This window comes from Phoxinus phoxinus, assembly GCF_949152265.1.
Source record: "Phoxinus phoxinus genome assembly, chromosome: 20".
Lineage (NCBI taxonomy): Eukaryota > Metazoa > Chordata > Actinopteri > Cypriniformes > Leuciscidae > Phoxinus > Phoxinus phoxinus.
Window position 1 is genome coordinate 22,593,005 of NC_136895.1, and position 19,619 is coordinate 22,612,623.

Here is a 19,619-nt window from a genome sequence, read left to right on the forward strand (position 1 = left end):
GGAGTATACTTTCATCTATACGCTGATGATGCTCAGATCTATCTTCTTTAAAACATAACGATAACATTTATTTACAACTCCTGTTGGCCTGTTTAAATTAACTTAAGCTTTGGCTTTCAAGTAATTTTCTAAATTTAAACGAAAACAAAACTGAAATAATTATATATGGGCACAAGGGAAACTGTGTGCTTGATGTTGACCGTGGTTCTCTTGTCCCATATGAAACTCAATGCGCTAGAAATATGGTTTTTATGTTTGACCACAAGCTAAAATTTGAGAACTGTAGTAAAATCAAGCTTTTTTCACCTTCGCCAACTCTCTAAGTGAAACCTTTTTTTAACCCAGACAGAGTAATTTCCAAACAGCGATTCATGCCTTTATAACAACTCGACTAGACTACTGTAATTCACTTTATTTTGGTGTCTCTCAGTCTTTCCTCTCCCATCTACAGCTAATGCAAAACGCAGCTGCTAGACTCCTCACTGGGACCCGCAAGTATGAGTCGATCATCCCTATTTTATCCAAACTGCACTGGCTACCTGTCAAATTTAGAATTGATTTTAAAATGTTATTATTTGTTTATAAAGCTCTAAAAAAAAAGTGGCCCCTCATTACCTGACCGATCTACTTTGTCCGTACACTCCTTCTAGAACTTTGTGTTACCTTATTGGTTGTTTTATTTTTATTGCCTTGGTTGTTTTTAAATGTGCTTTATAAATAAATATTGTATTGTAATAAATCAAGAAGGTTCTTTTGATTCTAACTTGTACTTGGCCAACAAAGTAGTTCTTGTAATTGTATAACTACAGTATAGTATTTATTACAATAAGGACATCAATCACAGATAAGATCATTGATGTCATCAATGTTAACTTACTTTCTTTCTTTCTTGTTTTATCTATAGCATTTGCAATAAAATAGCAACCTACACATTCAGAAACTATACACATGCCACAGTTGTAATATAAACTTCAGTGATAAATCTATTCCCTTAAAGGGATAGTTCACTTTAAAATGAAAATTCTGTCATCACATACTCACCCTCAAGTTGTTTCAAACCTGTATGAATTTCTTTCTTCTGCTGAACACAAAGGAAGATATTTTGAAAAAATGTCAGTAACAAAACAGTTACCAGGTCCCATTGACTTCCATAGTATTTTTTTTTCCTACTATGGAAGTCAATGGGACCTGGTAACTGTTTGGTTACCGACATTCTTCAAAATATCTTCCTTTGTGTTCAGCAGAAGAAAGAAATTCATACAGGTTTGAAACAACTTGAGGGTGAGTATGTGATGACAGAATTTTCATTTTAAAGTGAACTATCCCTTTAACAGATAAGCTATTATAAATTCTAGTAGAAGTGGTCATGAGTTATTTAGAAAGCATTATAATTTATGTTGGTGCAGGATGATGTTTTCTCCTCTTTTCATCAGTCTTTTTGGCATATGTGGCTGTTTTAGATCATGTTTGACTTTCTCCATTGTGTTTTAAAGCAATAAATTCTCAATAGAATTCAAATGGGTTGAACATTTTATCACCAGCTTCGCGAGAGGCACTCATGCACAGTCACATAAACTGACTTCAGTCATAATACACAGATAATTAGTCCGTTTGATTCGTATGAGAACTTTGTGCTTATAAAATCTCTGAACGCGCGATGTACATAATTAATTAATGGCCTGATTGTTTACATGAACCATGGTTGGCTATAAATATTGGGGTGGTTGTACTTGCTTTTTTGGTTATTGGTTATACACAAACTACGCTTCTGGTCATGTCTGATAGTAGTATGTGGAGGGTATGTGGAGCCCGCCCACCCCCACTACACATTAACTTAAAAAATTAGAACATATATCAGAAACATCTCATGTGTTTCCTTCAACAGTCAAAACCTGAAATAATTATTAAAATCAATGTATTGTGGTTTTGTGTCTGTCAATCGCCCGACTCAATCAAATGAGGAAATAGTATTATCAACTACTGTAACATTACTATTAAAAGGTAATAAAAATACTATTTTTAACCATGTGAAATACTCACTTCAGTGTGTTAAGTTTACAGTGTTTATCCTGCAGTAGAGCAGCGATCTGATTCACTCGTGTGTCTCCTAGTTCATGATCACTCAGATTCAGCTCTCTCAGGAGTAACAGGTTTTTACCCACAATTCCTCTCACATACTGACAGGCTTCCTCTGCAGCAGGTCCCAAAAACCTGCAGAAGAGAAGATGAAGCAGGATTCAATTCAGTTATAAACTAAATTTGCTGAAATAAAAAAATTTGTAGATAGAATCTCAACATACTATATCAGGGAAACTATGTCTATAATTTGCCTGCATTTAATTTATTTGGTATTTTTTTCATTATGTCTCACCTCAGTGTCTTCAGTTGACAGTTTGGATCCTGTAGTAAATCATCGAGCTCCTTCACTCCTGATTGTCCAGGATCATTTCCTGTGAGGTCCAGCTCTATCAGGTGTGAAGGGTTTGATCTCAGAGCTGAAGCCAGAGCTTTATAACCTTCTTCTGTGATGCTGCAGTCTGAAAGTCTATAGAATAGGTTTTATTATAATCAAATGTATTACATAATTAATTATTAACTATATTATTATTATTATTTCCTCCTGTCATTAAATACAAATAAGTTATAATCTGATAGAAGCATGCATTTCCCTTTCTCTAGTTTACTACTGTAGTTTTAACTTTGAACAAAAGAGAATGTCATTATTAAAATAAAACTATGGTTCATTTAATCACCTGATTTTCTCAAGTCTACAGTTTATATTTTCTAATGCGTCCTGGAGTTTCTTCACTCCTGAATCCTGCAGATTATTGTTGCTCATGTCAAGCTCTTTCAGACTGGAGTTTGATCTCAGGACTGTAGCGAGAGCTGAACAGCTTTCCTCCGTTAGATCACAATTACACAGCCTAAAATGATGAACATGAGAGAGAGAATTTACAAACACAAAGTACTTGATGCCAATATTCAGTGATTGCTGAGGATTATTGTGTTATGGTCACTTGATTTCTGTAAGATACTTTAGATATACAATAATAAAATAACACAATACTCACATCAGTGTGTTTAGTTTACAGTGTTTATCCTGCAGCAAAGGAACAAGATTCTTCACGTTTGAGTCTCCTAGATTATGATCACTCAGATTCAGCTCTCTCAGGAGTAACAGGTTTTTACCCACAATTCCTTTCACATACTGACAGGCTTCATCTGCAGCAGGACCCAAAAACCTGGAGACAGACGTTCATTAAATGGCCAGTAATGTCAATGACATACAGTATCTTGTAAAAGTGCCTTCAGCCATTTTCAAGACACCATTAAACAATTTTTGATGGTTTATTTATCTCAGCTAAAACTGTTTTAAAACTACAGGACTTTATTTAAAAACACTCACCTCAGCGTCTTCAGTTGACAGTCTGGATCCTGTAGTAAATCATCGAGCTCCTTCACTCCTGATTGTCCAGGATCATTTCCTGTGAGATCCAGCTCTATCAGGTGTGAAGGGTTTGATCTCAGAGCTGAAGCCAGAGCTTTATAACCTTCTTCTGTGATACTGCAGTCTGAAAGTCTATAGAATAGGTTTTATTATAATCAAATGTATTACATAATTAATTATTAACTATATTATTATTATTATTTCCTCCTGTCATTAAATACAAATAAGTTATAATCTGATAGAAGCATGTATTTCCCTTTCTCTAGTATACTACTGTAGTTTTAACTTTGAACAAAAGAGAATGTCATTATTAAAATAAAACTATGGTTCATTTAATCACCTGATTTTCTCAAGTCTACAGTTTGTATTTTCTAATGCGTCCTGGAGTTTCTTCACTCCTGAATCCTGCAGATTATTGTTGCTCATGTCAAGCTTTTTCAGACTGGAGTTTGATCTCAGGACTGTAGCGAGAGCTGAACAGCTTTCCTCTGTTAGATCACAATTACGCAGCCTAAAATGATGAACATGAGAGAGAGAATTTACAAACACAAAGTACTTGATGCCAATATTCAGTGATTGCTGAGGATTATTGTGTTATGGTCACTTGATTTCTGTAAGATACTTTAGATATACAATAATAAAATAACACAATACTCACATCAGTGTGTTTAGTTTACAGTGTTTATCTTGCAGCAAAGGAACAAGATTCTTCACGTTTGAGTCTCCTAGATTATGATCACTCAGATTCAGCTTTCTCAGGAGTAACGGGTTTTTACCCACAATTCCTTTCAAATACTGACAGGCTTCATCTGCAGCAGGACCCAAAAACCTGGAGACAGACGTTCATTAAATGGCCAGTAATGTCAATGACATACAGTATCTTGTAAAAGTGCCTTCAGTCATTTTCAAGACACCATTAAACAATTTTTGATGGTTTATTTATCTCAGCTAAAACTGTTTTAAAACTACAGGACTTTATTTAAAAACACTCACCTCAGCGTCTTCAGTTGACAGTCTGGATCCTGTAGTAAATCATCGAGCTCCTTCACTCCTGATTGTCCAGGATCATTTCCTGTGAGATCCAGCTCTATCAGGTGTGAAGGGTTTGATCTCAGAGCTGAAGCCAGAGCTTTATAACCTTCTTCTGTGATACTGCAGTCTGAAAGCCTACAGAAAAGACAATTCAATTAAAAGTTGATCACTGAATATAGAGACAAACGAAATGCCCAGAGTTAGACACAGAGTTAGAGTCTAACTCTTCAATATGTTAGACATTAACCCTCTGGGGACCAAAAACGCGCCGGCGCGTTTTCCTCGTTTTTTTTCACATAGCAGCAAAATAGACTTAAAATACTCCCGTCATTTTTTGTCATACAGGCTTAAGAAATATGAAAAAATGAACTGTTAAATAACTTCTTATTTATGGGCTCACTTAAAACCAAAATAAAACATTGTGCTTTTGTAAAATAAAGAAAGTAAACAGGGTGTGCTTTCTGCCTCTCCGTCTCCGTGAACTTTTTTTCTAGTGAACGTCTGTAAACTTAAACAAAACTCAGCGAATACTATTCACTCAGACATGAGCTATATATCTCTATGATCATATAAGTGTGTAGTTTTAAATGATCTAATTCAAAACTAAAACAAATATTCTCTGTTTATGCAATCTATATAAAAAGAGCGAGAGATCAGCCGTTCTCATTATCGTTCTGGCAGCTCATTACTCTGCTAATGTGACACACCCATGAAGCGCGCGCTATTCAACGCAGATGAAGCAACACATGCAAACCAGTCAACGCCCATAACAGCTGGAAAACACTGTAGTGAGGAATAATTATATCGTGATAATCCTGGAAATTTTACCTCAAACGTGCAAAAATGTTTCCAACTCTGAACCAATTCTGTAGTTGTATGTGTGTATATGTGTGTGTGTTGTCTTTACATTCTTTCTTGTGGCTCAGTGACACATGAATGAAATGCTCATTAGTATGCAGCATTAGCAGGTCTTTGTCTTCAGGTGTGAATTAGGACATTAGTCATGACCTTGTTGGATCATTCACGCCCACCTGCATATTGCCTTTCCAAACAAAAAGTGTCTTACAAAATGTAAATCAATCTATTGTTTAATGTGAACGATTAGCCCGGATGATTTTCAGATCATTTTGAAGTAAAAACTCTAGCCGACAACATCCAGTCAAAAGTATTGTGGGAATATGTGAAGTTGGTCGTTTGTGGTCTTATATCAGAAAATTTAAGTTTGAGTTTTTTGAATAACCACGCATAAATAATATTCTCTCAAAAATGCAAACATGTACATACATGTTGCTCACATATTATGATAGCCATGTTCGTGTTAAATAGTGTAATTACACCTCTGCCATTAATATGTTTATAAGCAACTGAAAAAAATACAAATATCAGGGCATGTCAAAACATCTCAAGGACCCCAAAAACACCTTGGTCCCCAGAGGGTTAACACACCTGAGTTTCTCCAGTTTACAGTTCTCTTTCAGTCCATCAGAGAGCAGCTTTGCTCCTGAATCCTTAAGATTATTATTGCTCAGGTCAAGATCCTTCAGACTGCTGGAGTCTGAACTGAGAACTGAAGCCAGATCTAAACAGCTTTCCTCTGCTACCGCACACTGGCTGAGTCTGAAAAAATGTTTTTGTCAACGTGTTTGATTCAAACCAGCTTCACCAGTATGAGAAGCATGCTAGCGCCTCTCGAGGCCAAGCGAGTGAGTTTTACTGCACATCTGTTACTATCAGGCCTTAGTTACAGTCTCACAGTTTCATGTCTCATGATTAGTTCAGATACAGTTAGCTGGATATTGCAATCTTTCATGATTCTTATTAATAATCTCTTTTCATTTGGACCGTGCCACAATCATTTTGCTATGCTATAATTCGCGTGGCTACTACAATATTGAAAAAGCAGAGCAGATCTACAACTCAACTAGCAAATCGAAAATCTAATTTTGTAGGTTTCATGAATTCATTATGATCATGAGGGTGATGCAAATTAACCATATTTGTTTCTGAAACAAAGTAGATAGTATAATGGTAAACTAATTTTTAGTCATCACAATTTATGTAAATTAACTTATGGTATTGAAATATATTATTTATACACAAACTTTGTAAAGGATATCTAAATAACACCTTTTGTCTGCTGCCACACAACTTACCTCAGTATCTCCAGTTTACACTTTACACTCTTCAGTCCAGAGCAGAGATGAATTATTCCTGAACTCTGTAGATTATTATTGTTCATATTCAGCTCTTCCAGATTGTTATCCGATCCGAGAGCTTTAGCCAGACGTGAACAGCTTTTGTCTGTTAAGTCACAATCGTTTAACCTACAAGAAATAATTTAGAATACAAAGAAAAATTAAATACAAACAATGGATTCGATATATACAAATATAAAAAAAAAATTGTTTTGTTAATTTTAGACTAACAATACAATGACAGTGATATTAAGAGATCAAATTCAGTATACTCCCTATTTGATGATGCATACTATTTAGATGCAAGCACATGGTTCAACATAAAAAAAAATCCCCACTGGCCCCCGGGGCCAGTAGATCAGAGTTTTGCTGGCCCTTTCTATATTTTTACTGGCCCTGAAAGAAATATAAGGAAAAGCATGGGAAGCCATTTCTGGCATATCAGAATGGGTGCTGAACATAATAAAACGAGGTTACTCGCTGCAGTTCGCTCGCAGACTGCCGCGCAGGGGCGGACTAAGACCGAAAAGTGGCCCTGGACTTTCTGACCCACAGCAGCCCACCACATCCCACATCATAACACATTGGCTCATTAATGTGCAGAATAATTTTTAACACTACTTATAGCATAAAAATATTACACAATACAAAAATAAATGCTATTTAAACATTTATTTTAAATAACACAATACTGTACATACAGTAGGCTATTATATAATATTTGTAAAACAGGAAACAAACAGAAGAACATTAAGACAACAATATTAATATAAAACTATAAAGACATTAACATTTTGCATGAACATGAATCCTCATGGCACAGGCTACTATTAGGCTATCATGTGATATTAAACTTGCTTCTTTTCTTCCATAGACAATTATTTGTAATCTGCTCAGATAAATTCGCAGTAACGGATCAATATCTCTCTCGCTGTAAAATTAACGTGAAAGGGGACGTGTTTCAAGATTAACAGGGAGGGAGGGCAATACACTCACATGCACACAAAACACACTCCTTGTCGGCCGCGCCTGCGCGATCGATTCACTCATTCATTTGCGTAGAAAATAAATGTAATATTATGATTTCCGTCATTTTTAAAATATATTGGTGTAGCCTTCCGAGTGGGCCCACATTGGCCAGTCCGCCCCTACGGTGAAAAGCGAAGTATCACATCTACTTTGCGCCGAAATAGCGAAACTGCTGGGAAAGGGGGCTATAAAGAGCGAGTCGGGCTTTTACAAACGCTACTTTCTCGTCCCCAAAAAGGGTGGTGGTCTCAGACTCATCCTAGACCTCAGACGTTTGAACAAGCGCTTGTGAAATGCTCGTTCAAATTGCTGACAACCAATCCTCGCGCAAATTCGCCCGTGAGATTGCATGGTTTATCTCAGTGGATCTGAAAGACGCTTACTTTCAGATACAGATAGCATCCCGTCACAGGCCATTCTTGATATTCGCCTCCGAGGGTCGAGCTTGTAAGTACAATGTCCTGACGTTCGGTCTGTCCCTAGCACCTCGCAGGCTCGCACGTTCACGAAGTGCATGGACACGGCGCGCGCGCGCTCGCCCCCCAACAACGGAGTATGCGAATACTGAACTACCTCGACGATTGGCTGATTTAAGCTCAATCGGAGGCAGAGTTTATAATTCATAGCCGGAATATTAAATAACCTGAAGTAACATTGACACTCTTCGCGCCACTGTGTGTGACGAATTGCTGTTTGTTTTGCAAGTGACTGGCCAATCAACTAGCCCGACATACTCTTTTACTGGCCCCGGGCCATTGCTTATGTCGAGCCCTGGCAAGCATAATATGAACTCGAAACGCTGTATGTCAATATGATTTGCAGAATTTAATTTTAATTATGTTTCTTTCTTTACAAAAAAAAAAAATTTCCAAGGTGCTTAAAATAGTTAAAACATTTTGAACTATCTTAATGAACAATGTTTATAGTTAACCATAACAATTGTAAATGAATTTGGTTAAATAACATTCTAAGTGTAGAGCACAGTCTAAAAAAAAAATAATAAAAATAATCGTTTTGAAATTGCCGTTTTATTTTGCACCGGCATTCAAAGGGTTAATTCATAGAGTTTGAAAGCCCGGACGAGAAACTAGAGAGTGAGTTGAGATGGAGCGCCTGTGATTGTTCTGCGTTACGATTGTCTGTCGTTCTTCAGACATTATTGTATACTTATATCTGGTATATGATCAATAATTTCTTATGGAGGTTTGTGATAAATGTATTTTTCTTTTTAATTACTTCTTAAATCAACCTCCATTAACAAATCTGAACCAGATAATCAAGCTTTTCAGGATTACTTGAAAAAATCACAAGATGAAGCAGGTTGGATATGACCTTTGTAGGGCAGTGGGCCTTCAGGGCCGGGTCGAAGACCTCTGCTTTAAATTACTTACAGAGCTCTTTTGGAGATTTTCACAACTTCCAACAGTCTAAAGAGACACTCGTCTGATTTCTTGAATTTCTGAAGCTCAAACTCCTCCATCTCCTCCTCTGATGTCAACAACACAAAGGCCACAGCAGACCACTGGGCCGGTGAAAGATCAGCAGATGAGAGACTTCCTTCTCTAAAGTGGGTCTGAATCTCTTTCACCAGAGTTTGATCATTCAGTTCATTCAGACAGTAGAACAGATTGATGGATCTCTCTGGAGACATATTATCTTCTAATTTCTGCTTGATATACTGAACCATTTCCTCTTTGCTCTGGTCATTGTCATGTTGCTGTGTCAACAGTCCTCGTAAGAGTCGCCGATTGGACTGGAGTGACAGACCGAGGAGGAAGCGAAGGAAAAGGTCCAGGTGTCCATTGTCACTCTCGAGCGCGTTGTCCACTGCAGTCCTGAGCAAATCAATCATGGCTTCATTTTTGTTTTCCTGTTCTGTAGACTCATGAACAAACACACTTTTCTTGATGTATGGAATCAGATATGAATAAAGGGTATTGAGCAAATCAATCATGGTTTTACTGTTGTTTTCCTGTTCTGCAGACTCTTGATTAAACACACTTTTCTTCTTTATGTCTAGAAACAGATGTGCATAAAGGCCTGCAATAAACTCTTGAATGCTCAAGTGAACAAAGCAGTAAGTGGTACCAACAGTGATCCCTCTTTCCTCCTTAAAGATCTGGGTACACATGCCTGAGTACACTGATGCTTTATAGACGTCAATACCACAGGATTCCAGGTCTGTGTCATAGAAGATCAGGTTGTTTCTTTCCAGCTCTTGAAATGCCAGTTTCCCCAGTGAAAGGATGGCATCTTTATCCCAGGAAACATCTGGTGTGTATTCTCCATCATACTTTCGTTTGCTCTGCTGGATCTGAAAGCGGAGAAAGTGTGTGTACATTTGTGTCAGAGTCTTGGGAGTGTTTTCAGTATTTGATTCCTGCAGTGTTTTAGAGGCTTCATCAGACTGATTGTTTTTTACATCATTACTTCTTTTCTCTTCAAATATGTTCTGGAGAACAGTGGCAGAAATCCAGCAGAAGACTGGGATGTGGCACATAATAAAGAGACTCTTTGATTGTTTAACATGATCAAATATTTCACTGGCCAGATTTTTATCCTTGAATCTTCTTTTGAAATACTCTTCCTTTTGAGCATCATTGAATCCTCGTATCTCTGTCAGCCGGTCGATACATTCAGGAGGAATCTTACTGGCAGCTGCTGGTCTGGTGGTGATCCAGATGAGAGCAGAAGGAAACAGATTTCCCTTGATGAGGTTCGTCAGGAGAACATCCAGAGAGGCTGGTGATGATACATCACTCCACGTCTCATTGTCCTTAAAGTTTAGAGGAAGGCGACATTCATCCAATCCATCAAGGATGAACAGGACTTTGAATTGATTCCTTCTTGTAAGGTTCAGTCCTTTTGTCTCTGGGAAAAATTGAGTTATAAGATCCAACAAACTTTGTGTTTCTTTCTCCTTTAAGTTCATCTCTCTGAATGGAAGAGGAAATATGAAGCTGATATCTTGATTTTCTTTTCCTTCGGCCCAATCCAGAACAAACTTTTGCACAGAGACGGATTTCCCAATGCCAGCGACTCCTTTTGTCAGTACAGTTCTGATCCCCTTGTCTTGTTCAGGAGCTTCAAACAAATGTGTGCATTGAACTGGTATCTCTTGTGAATCAGGGCGCCTGGAAGCAACTTCAATCTGTCTGACCTCATGTTCAGTATTGACCTGTTCACTACAACCCTGAGTGATATAGAGATCTGTGTAGATGTTATTCAGAAGTGTGGAGTCACCGTGCTTTGCAATTCCTTCAAACACACATTGATACTTCTTCTTTAGGCCACATTTTAGCTGATGAATGAAGATCAGCTCATCTAAACACAGGAACAAACACAGATAGATTTAATTCCCTTACATTTATAAGTGATAATCTGACAGATGGTCATGAGTCTCTTACCTTCTAGAGTATCAGCAGCTTCATCTTGCTTCATCTCTCTCAGGAAGTGTAGTGTGAGATCAAGAGCTGCTTCTTTAATACTGCATCTGTTCTCATTAAAGTCCTTCACTAAGCATCTTATGTCATCTTTTTGTAATATTTTCTTAAACTTTCCCAGCTCATTCTTCAAAAACTTGATTATTTTGCTCTCAAGATCCTACAAACAAAGCAAAAATAAATAAATAAATAAAATAATAATAATCAAACCGTACATATACAAAAATAAAAGTAAAATAAATCAGTTAAAATACAAACATTTTAATTAGCTGTCATTATTAATAATAAAAATTTACATTTTCATTCTTATTTTATGAGTTCTTAAAATGAGGAGTAAATGGTCAAAAACTATTAGAAATGAAATTTCTACTTTTACAGGAAAACACAATAAAGAATCTATTTGTTTGTTATAATTATTAAATATTTATGAAAATGTATGTAAGTTCTTACCTCAAAGATCCACAGGAGATCGTCTGTGAAATTCTTGTGTTTCCTGTTAGTCTGAAAATCTGAATCTAATGTTTCATATTGAAGCCTGTTAGAAAATAAAATAAATCTAAATACTGCATTTCCAGGAAAAATATTAGCAAAATCTCCAGTAAATATTTTAGCAAAACAAAAAAATAATTTACAAAAGTACAGCTTAATGATAATTATTCATCAATACACATTCTAACACAGTCTGTGACCAAAAAAAAAAAAAAAAAATGAAATACCTTTTGGTAGATGATGGTGTTTCCTCACTGAAGTTTGGTAGGTCACCATCTTTTGACCAGTCACTCTTCACAGACACAGAGCTGGACACATGTGAGCCTGATCTTTCACTGATGACACAAAGAGAGACGCGGACATAGTATTCTGTGAATTATTGTTGTATTTAGTTAAAGGACAAGTTCGGTATTTTACACTTAAAGCCCTGTTTACAGATCGTTTCTGATGAAACAGAACGGTTCAGATTAAAATTTGGACACATGCTGCTGGCCCGAGAATTTTTGGTTTCTTTCGCTTTCCACCTCCACAATGGCTCCATAGGCGCACTGGAACAATCCTTCCTAAAACGCATTAAACTTTCGATTACAAAGACGTGAAACTCACCGAGTGGTCAGGGGTGTTCACTGATATGCTCACACAAAAATCGCTGCAAAAGATGCTTTCCAACTGGTTTTATCGTTTATCAACTGGTCTGCAGTGTCTATTATTCAAGCTCTCAACGGAAGAATGTACGGGTGTGAGGCGTTTGGAAAAATAGAATGGTAAAAAAACGAATGGTAAAACACTTGTTGGATCTTTTGCAGCGATTTTTGTGAGAGCATATCAGTGAACACCCCTGACCACTCGGTGAGTTTCACGTCTTTGTAAACGAAAGTTTAATGCGTTTTAGGAAGGATTGTTGAGTGCACCTATGCAGCCACTGTGAAAGCGAAAGAAAGAAAATTCTCGGGCCAGCAGCATGTGTCCAAATTTTAATCTTAACCGTTCTAATTCATCAGAAACGATCTGAAAACATGGCTTTAAGTGTAAAATACCGTTTCATCACATAGACCATTGTAGAGAAATTATAACTATAATGTAAAACATATAAAAATGACCTTTTGAAGTTCGGTAGGCCACCATCCTTTGAACGGTCACTCTTCACAGACACAGGGATGGACACATGTGAGCCTGATCTTTCACTAATGACACAAAGAGAGAAGAAACACTTTAATTACAGAAGTTCATCTGTGTTTGATAACGCCACAAACTCTCTCTGTTCTTTTCACAGATGGAATGCTGATGAGGCATTTGCACAATCATAACTGTAAACTTATTTTTTATATACAAATTTTAAAAATGTACCTATAACAATATTTTAGAACTGCAATATAACACTACTGCTGATGAAGAGACTGTACATTTGATTTAGACTAAATATTGATTTTCATTTTCAGATTTGAGATGTTTATCATCTACTGGCCACAAAATAGTTTTTTTATTAGGAATTTCTGCAAAGCATTTGCAAATATAAAACAATGCTCTGTTGTTCACATGAATAATCTAAAACTTCAGTAGTTTAAAATGATTGTGTGAAACAGACGCAGTCTTACCTCAGTTTCTCTGAGAGACTCATCTTAGAGAGAGAGTCCTTCCCTCGCTCCTCTGACATACTGCAGCTAAACTGCCATTGAAAACAGATCAGCACTGGTTTGTGGAAACAATCAGTCGTTCAGTTTGACCTGGAGATGACAATATATGTTCCTGAGATTAATAACATGGCAGTTATTCAAGAAAATAATGAAAAATGTTAAGTTAGCAACAACAACAAACACTATACTGTAACAAAGTAAATCATGGCTTTAAATGTATTAGTGAAAGACTTGTTCAAAATTCAAAATTCAGAATTGGGCTCCATTCAATTCATGCATTGGAAGTTGAATTTGAATTTGAATTGGAATGACAGGAAGTGGAATTAAATTCATGGAAATTCAAAGATATTCCACAGTCACACAACAGAAAGAATGTGTTGAATCTCACACACATTCAGTGTTAGGAAGGTTACTATGGAAATGTAATTGTACTGTTATAAGTTACCCATTATAAATGTGGTTTGGATTACTTTATCAATGCAAATTATTTTGATTAGTAACTAATTGATTACACATTTTACACAAATTTTGTCATTTAATAACATAATTTCATTACAAGCAAGTCACTCCTCAAACCTGCATACATTTTGTTCTAAAATATAGATGATCAAATTCTTGAAATAAATGACCCCCTCAATGTTGTTTAATTAGTTTTGTTCCAATGTTATTTTCATTTCAAAATAATCAAATAACACTAAGTGCATAATGAAATCATAATTGACATATACTGTAAAGCTTCATTGTTAAACACTTCACTTAAATATATTAATTTCTTTGAATTTTTATTGAATTGCAATTCTGCTTCCTTTAATTCAAATTCGAATTGTAATTCTAGATCCTGTTTTTTTTATTTTATTTTTTTACATCAATTCAAATTCAAGAATTGGCTACACTTTCTAACACAGTGTGTTACCAAAAATAAGAAACACGTGAAATACCTTTGGTAAGTTTGGTTGGCCACCATCTCCTGATGAGTCAGTCTTCACCGACACATGAGCCCCCTTTTAAAGATAAAGAGTGTGTTCATTAAAGATGTGGACTTAAATAGCCTATTTAATTTTAATAACAAATTATTATGTTCATTGAAACACACACACACACACACACACACACACACACACACACACAAAAACCGCCCACAAAAACAAATACATGAACTTCACATTATCTGCCTGTACTGTAAATGTCCGGTTTACAAATATTTTCAATTTCGCATAACAAAAACAACAGCATAAGCTGGAGGCAAAATATAGAAGAAAAAACTAAGAGAAACATTTTTTGTTTCAATAAATTGTCAATAAATGTCATGTTCATGAACTTATAGGCCTACAAAAACTTCCGGCCTTTTGTAAATTCAAATTTAAATAATCACACTTAAAGTATACATTTTTTTTTTATTGTAATCGAGAAAGTATCAAAACTTACTTGTAGTCTTGTCCACTAAAAAGTGAATTTATAAAGGCCTTAAAAAACTATTTTCCCTGTCCTTTACGCTTGTGCCCTGTCAGCGCGCGTCACCAACAACACATTCACAAAGTCTCTCGCTCTCAACTTGGTTGGTGCTAAATTAAAATTCTGGGACACACATGAATCAAACATAGACAGTATTACAAATCCGACGAGCAACGCGTTCTCTTGGTATCTCCGTTTGTGTATTTTTCCTAATTTCTTTCGTTTTCGTCTTCTTCTTGGGTCTCACTGGCGGGTTTTGAACCAGCTGAACATTACCGCCTCCTGCTGGAGCAGTAATATTCTACTACAAATAGTTATAAATCCTACAAGACGAACAAATAAATACTATAAGTAATAAAAAAATTATATACCACACTACAAACTAATATAATGTAAAACTTCCAGTCCAACTGGTTTTTGGTTCCATCATTACTTTGCCCGGCTGGCTAGAAAAATATAATTCACATGTGATGAATTCAAACTGCAGATCAATTTTACATTGTATTAAAAGACTGATGCAGCATTACATCCTAAATCAATAAACACTATAATTGTATGCAATTTGATTTTCTTGTGTGAATGTGTTTATGATTAAATCTGTGCACACCGGACATGTGTCCAAAGCTGTCCTGAATCAAAGCCCAGTCTCATCCCTACTTTCTGTCTGCACATTTTCCTATAAAAATAAAGATAAAAACCACATAAATAAAGTTATATATAAAAGTGAAGTAATATTTGTATTCAATTTGGTTGCACATTTTATACACAACATGCTTCTCTATGGGCCTAAAGAGGGAAAAGATTTTACTTTTAAAAAAGTCTAACCCCGAGAGTGTGGTCATTCCCATTTTTTCTCTCCATCGTTTGACAATCGGCTTTGTGCATGTTAATAACAACACACTGACTTTGATTTGATAATGATTACACACAGTGATGTGAGAATGGGTTATTTAACACTTGTCTTAACATGTTTATTCTTTAACAGATCTTCTCAAGATCACTTGTGACTTTTTAAGCTTCAAGTCTACATGTGGCTAGTGAACTAACAAATTTTTCAAACTAATAAAAAATTATGGTATGAAAAATATATAAAAGAAAGATAAAGTATACAGTTTGTATAATTTGTTATATTTGTGTGCTAAATTTTTATTTGCTACATCAGATTTAAGATCAGAAACATATTCTTCAACATATACTTTGTTTAATCTCAATAGGATCAGTATCGTTTGTTTTATTTTTATTGAAGAGTCAGATTTCTGCTACAGGACCTATGATATGACCAGACTCCTCTTCTTCCTTTATTCCACCTGTAAAAAAAAAAAAAAATCATAATTTGCATGTTTCTGTTAATGCTGAATTGTCACTGAACAAAATAAACCTTTAAAAAACTCAATATACTCCCGTATTACCGGTAGTTCACAGTTACTGTCTATCATGATAATATTAATGCTTTTGATTTTCCCTTGGTTATTGAAAAAGTTTGTGAACCAGTTCAACATTTGTGAATTTTATTTTACTGAGTTTAAAATTAAAATATTAAAAGAGGCCAAGATTTACATATTGAAAAGTAGTTATTTTTAAGACTTACATGCACTCATCCCTGTTTTAAATAATGATGTGTGATTGGTTTAGGAAGTGGCTGATGATCATACATTTTAATATAAAATTAAATATGGTCCAAGATCATGGCATATCAGCGGTAAGAAGACCACAGCGATTTGTTTTTATGTTTAGTCACTAGGGGGCGTGCCAGGACCCTTTTCTGTTTGAAGAGAGTAACATCTGAGGTCTGAAGTAAAAAAAATAAAAAATAATGTGTATGAATGCAATGTAGTTAATATGATTTAAAATAACCTATTTATAATAATAACCTTATATAATATATAATAACCTTATATAATAATAAGGCACAACGAAAATAAAAATGCACAATTTATTGTTCCAAATGTAGTCACAAGCCATGTTCAGTGTTCTTTGAAATATAATGTATCCTTGGAAAAAAAAGAGTGCAGAATCTCATGCCAAAGTGATGAATTAAATACTATAAGGAGTGAATACACACTCTGAACTTTAGATTCTCTCTAAATACACATTTACATTAAATTGTGCACAGAACATGAAGGGTCAGTTTGTGTCTGCTGAGATACTGTCAAACATCTACAGGATGTGGTCTACTGGAACTCAGTCTGAAACTCAAGGTCAGTCGGTATGAAATGAGAAATGAAAATAACAACACAAAGCTCCTTTTGTGGGATCTGATATATCCACATACTAAATACCACTGATAAAGTGATTTGGTTGTATAGGTTTGTAAATAAGAGAAAGGTTTTGTCAATGCTGTTGTTCTCTAGACAGGGTCTGTAACCGCAGAGAACAGAAGATGCTGAAAATAAACCACAAGAACTGAGACCATCTGCAAACATGAGCTCTAGATCAGAGAACAGATATCTGTTTAAAATGACTTACATTCAATGAGTACAGAATCATTATCATAAAACATGAACTCCAAACATGATGGACTGTTTAGTTTGGACTAGGGCTGTCAAAAGATTAATCGTGATTAATCGCATCCAAAATAAAAGTTTGTGTTTACATAATATATGTGTGTGTACTGTGTATAATTATTTTTATATATAAAAAAACACACAATCATGTATACATTTAAGAAAAATTGGTTATATTTATATATAAATATTTATATATAATATAAATAATATAAATGTATATACAGTATATACATGCAAATATTTCTTAAATATATACATGAATTTGTGTGTATTTATACATAATACACAGTACACACACATATATTATGCAAACACAAACTTATATTTTGGATGCGATTAATCGCGATTACAGTTTTTTACAATCACTTTGTTACTATTTTCAGAACCTTGATGTCATTTTTCACAACTCTAGACACAAAACTCAAAACGGTTATCACTTGTAACACAGGCTGTCTAATGTTCAAAACATTGCATTGTGCATTCACATCTTTAAAGAAATCTTGCACTTGCACAATCATTGGTTCAAAAAACAAATTTACTGTGAAATACCATTGAAACATAACTATAGATCACCCACACACAAGCAACCGATAGTTTCACTGTGTCATTGTTCGTACAATCATTAAATATTGTAGAACAAAATGGGTGATACAGGTTTCATTATGGTACTACATGTACAGTAAATACATCTCTGTAAAAGTACTGCAGTAGTAGAGAGAATACAGACACAGTGGAATCATTGAACAAAGTTTGTAATATATTGATGCAAAACACTACAGTACAATCACAACATAGGTTTATTTGAATCAAAGCAAAAATAATTAGCAATGAAATAGAAAAGAAAAGACAGTATTGTAAAACATCAAATGCATTGTTCCTCAACTTGCTTGCTTGTACTGTAAGAAACAAAACAGGAGTGATTATGGGGTAAATACAGGGTGGTAAATTGTGCATGGGCCTGAAACCATGCTTGCACCACATGAGCATGATGGAACCTGACATTGTCCCACACAATGACATAGGTCACACCTTCAGCTCTACAAACCTGATCGAGCTCATCAAGAAAGATGACAAGGAGAGCTGCATTATACGGTCCAATATGAGGTCTGCGTCCCACCACTGCTTGACCTCCATTGTGACCTGGATCACCTGGCTCCATGTTACGCATCACTATGCTCTTGCAATTGGATCCCAATCAACTCTTTACAGTAAATACTCATTCCACAATGTGCACTCAATCATCAGTAAAGAGTTGGCAGAATTGGACAAGCAATTACAAGAGCATGCATCTATATACAGTGCAGTCCTGTCAATACTGTAAATATTCTGAAAAGGTGGCACAGTATTTGGGACCATAGACACGTGTCTGATGAAGCATTATGGTACAATATTAGACTACATCCATGGATATTGTATTCTAATTGGTTCATGCTCCACGCTAATTGGTGACAATGAATCTCGTTATCTTGAAACTTTCATGATTTACTGTAAACATGGAAGATTGTTTGTCTGTTTCCATATAACTATGCATTAGTAATGCCACAGTTACTTATCATTTTGAGCAGTTGTATCATTTGCTAGTTAGATCATTGTAAGGAAATGAATAGACACTCATTTGAAATGTAATGTGTGAATTGCCTTTTGAAATAGTAGTGCGTTGATGTTAAGTTGTGTCATATTGAACAGGTGATTTTTGTTGAATGAAGAAATGATCTAAGTTTTATGTGTATTGTATCCAAGCAATTGAGAAAAGGGTTAGAGTTTTGAAAAATGTGCATTTTGATCATTGGTTGTGAGTTTTGTGTCTAGAGTTGTGAAAAATGACATCAAGGTTCTGAAAATAGCAACAAAGTGATTGTAAAAAAACTGTAATCTTTTGACAGCCCTAGTTTGGACTATTGGAATTAAAAGTTATAAAAAAGTGAAATGAAAGGTGAAATAAAGAAACTAAAAAATAGTGACCAATCACAAAGAAGTAAACTTTTTTCCTGCTGTCCAGCTTAAGTGTTTAGTGCTTATAAATGCATTCTTCTGCTAACTGTATGACTTCCACTCAAAACAGCTTAACTGTGGAATAAAAACAGTTAAATAAAGTTTTCTCTTGCAAGATATATCATGTTTCCACTGAATACTTTAGACACTCTCAGCTCAGTTTCTGAGTTAAAGAGAAACCTGCTGCGGTCAAGTTTATTTCAGGGTAGTGTATTGTCAGAGTGACCCAAATGAATGTGGTTTCTGTTGAGTGGACAAATGTCTTGCTCCTGTTCACTGTTGCATGTGTGCGGTTGACTGACGGGGAAACGATAAAGACATTATTTTCCTTTAAGTCAGATTTCCTCTCTACACAAAAGGTTCACTGTAAAATAAAGTATAACGTATTCCTCAACAGT

At 35.4% G+C, this 19,619-nt stretch overlaps 1 protein-coding gene across 2 annotated transcripts in view; it reads right to left on the minus strand.

The window, feature by feature from the left end:
* The window catches only part of LOC306988934 (NACHT, LRR and PYD domains-containing protein 3-like), a 44,746-nt gene extending 29,750 nt beyond the window's left edge, over positions 1-14,996 (minus strand). Inside the window, exons 1-18 of one of the 2 annotated variants that reach the window (XM_079594158.1) lie at positions 14,696-14,996; positions 14,209-14,271; positions 13,232-13,360; positions 12,737-12,820; positions 11,864-11,971; positions 11,598-11,682; positions 11,112-11,307; positions 9,096-11,028; positions 6,634-6,804; positions 5,927-6,097; positions 4,442-4,615; positions 4,107-4,277; positions 3,789-3,959; positions 3,407-3,580; positions 3,072-3,242; positions 2,754-2,924; positions 2,372-2,545; positions 2,041-2,211 (exon numbers count right to left, since the gene is read on the minus strand). In XM_079594158.1, coding sequence (XP_079450284.1) covers positions 2,041-2,211; positions 2,372-2,545; positions 2,754-2,924; positions 3,072-3,242; positions 3,407-3,580; positions 3,789-3,959; positions 4,107-4,277; positions 4,442-4,615; positions 5,927-6,097; positions 6,634-6,804; positions 9,096-11,028; positions 11,112-11,307; positions 11,598-11,682; positions 11,864-11,971; positions 12,737-12,820; positions 13,232-13,290 — 4,184 coding nt within the window. In that variant the 5' untranslated portion in view covers positions 13,291-13,360; positions 14,209-14,271; positions 14,696-14,996. The remainder of the gene's footprint in view (positions 1-2,040; positions 2,212-2,371; positions 2,546-2,753; positions 2,925-3,071; positions 3,243-3,406; positions 3,581-3,788; positions 3,960-4,106; positions 4,278-4,441; positions 4,616-5,926; positions 6,098-6,633; positions 6,805-9,095; positions 11,029-11,111; positions 11,308-11,597; positions 11,683-11,863; positions 11,972-12,736; positions 12,821-13,231; positions 13,361-14,208; positions 14,272-14,695) is intronic. The other variant, XM_079594159.1, reaches the window with a different exon arrangement.
* Positions 14,997-19,619: the final 4,623 nt, after the last annotated feature.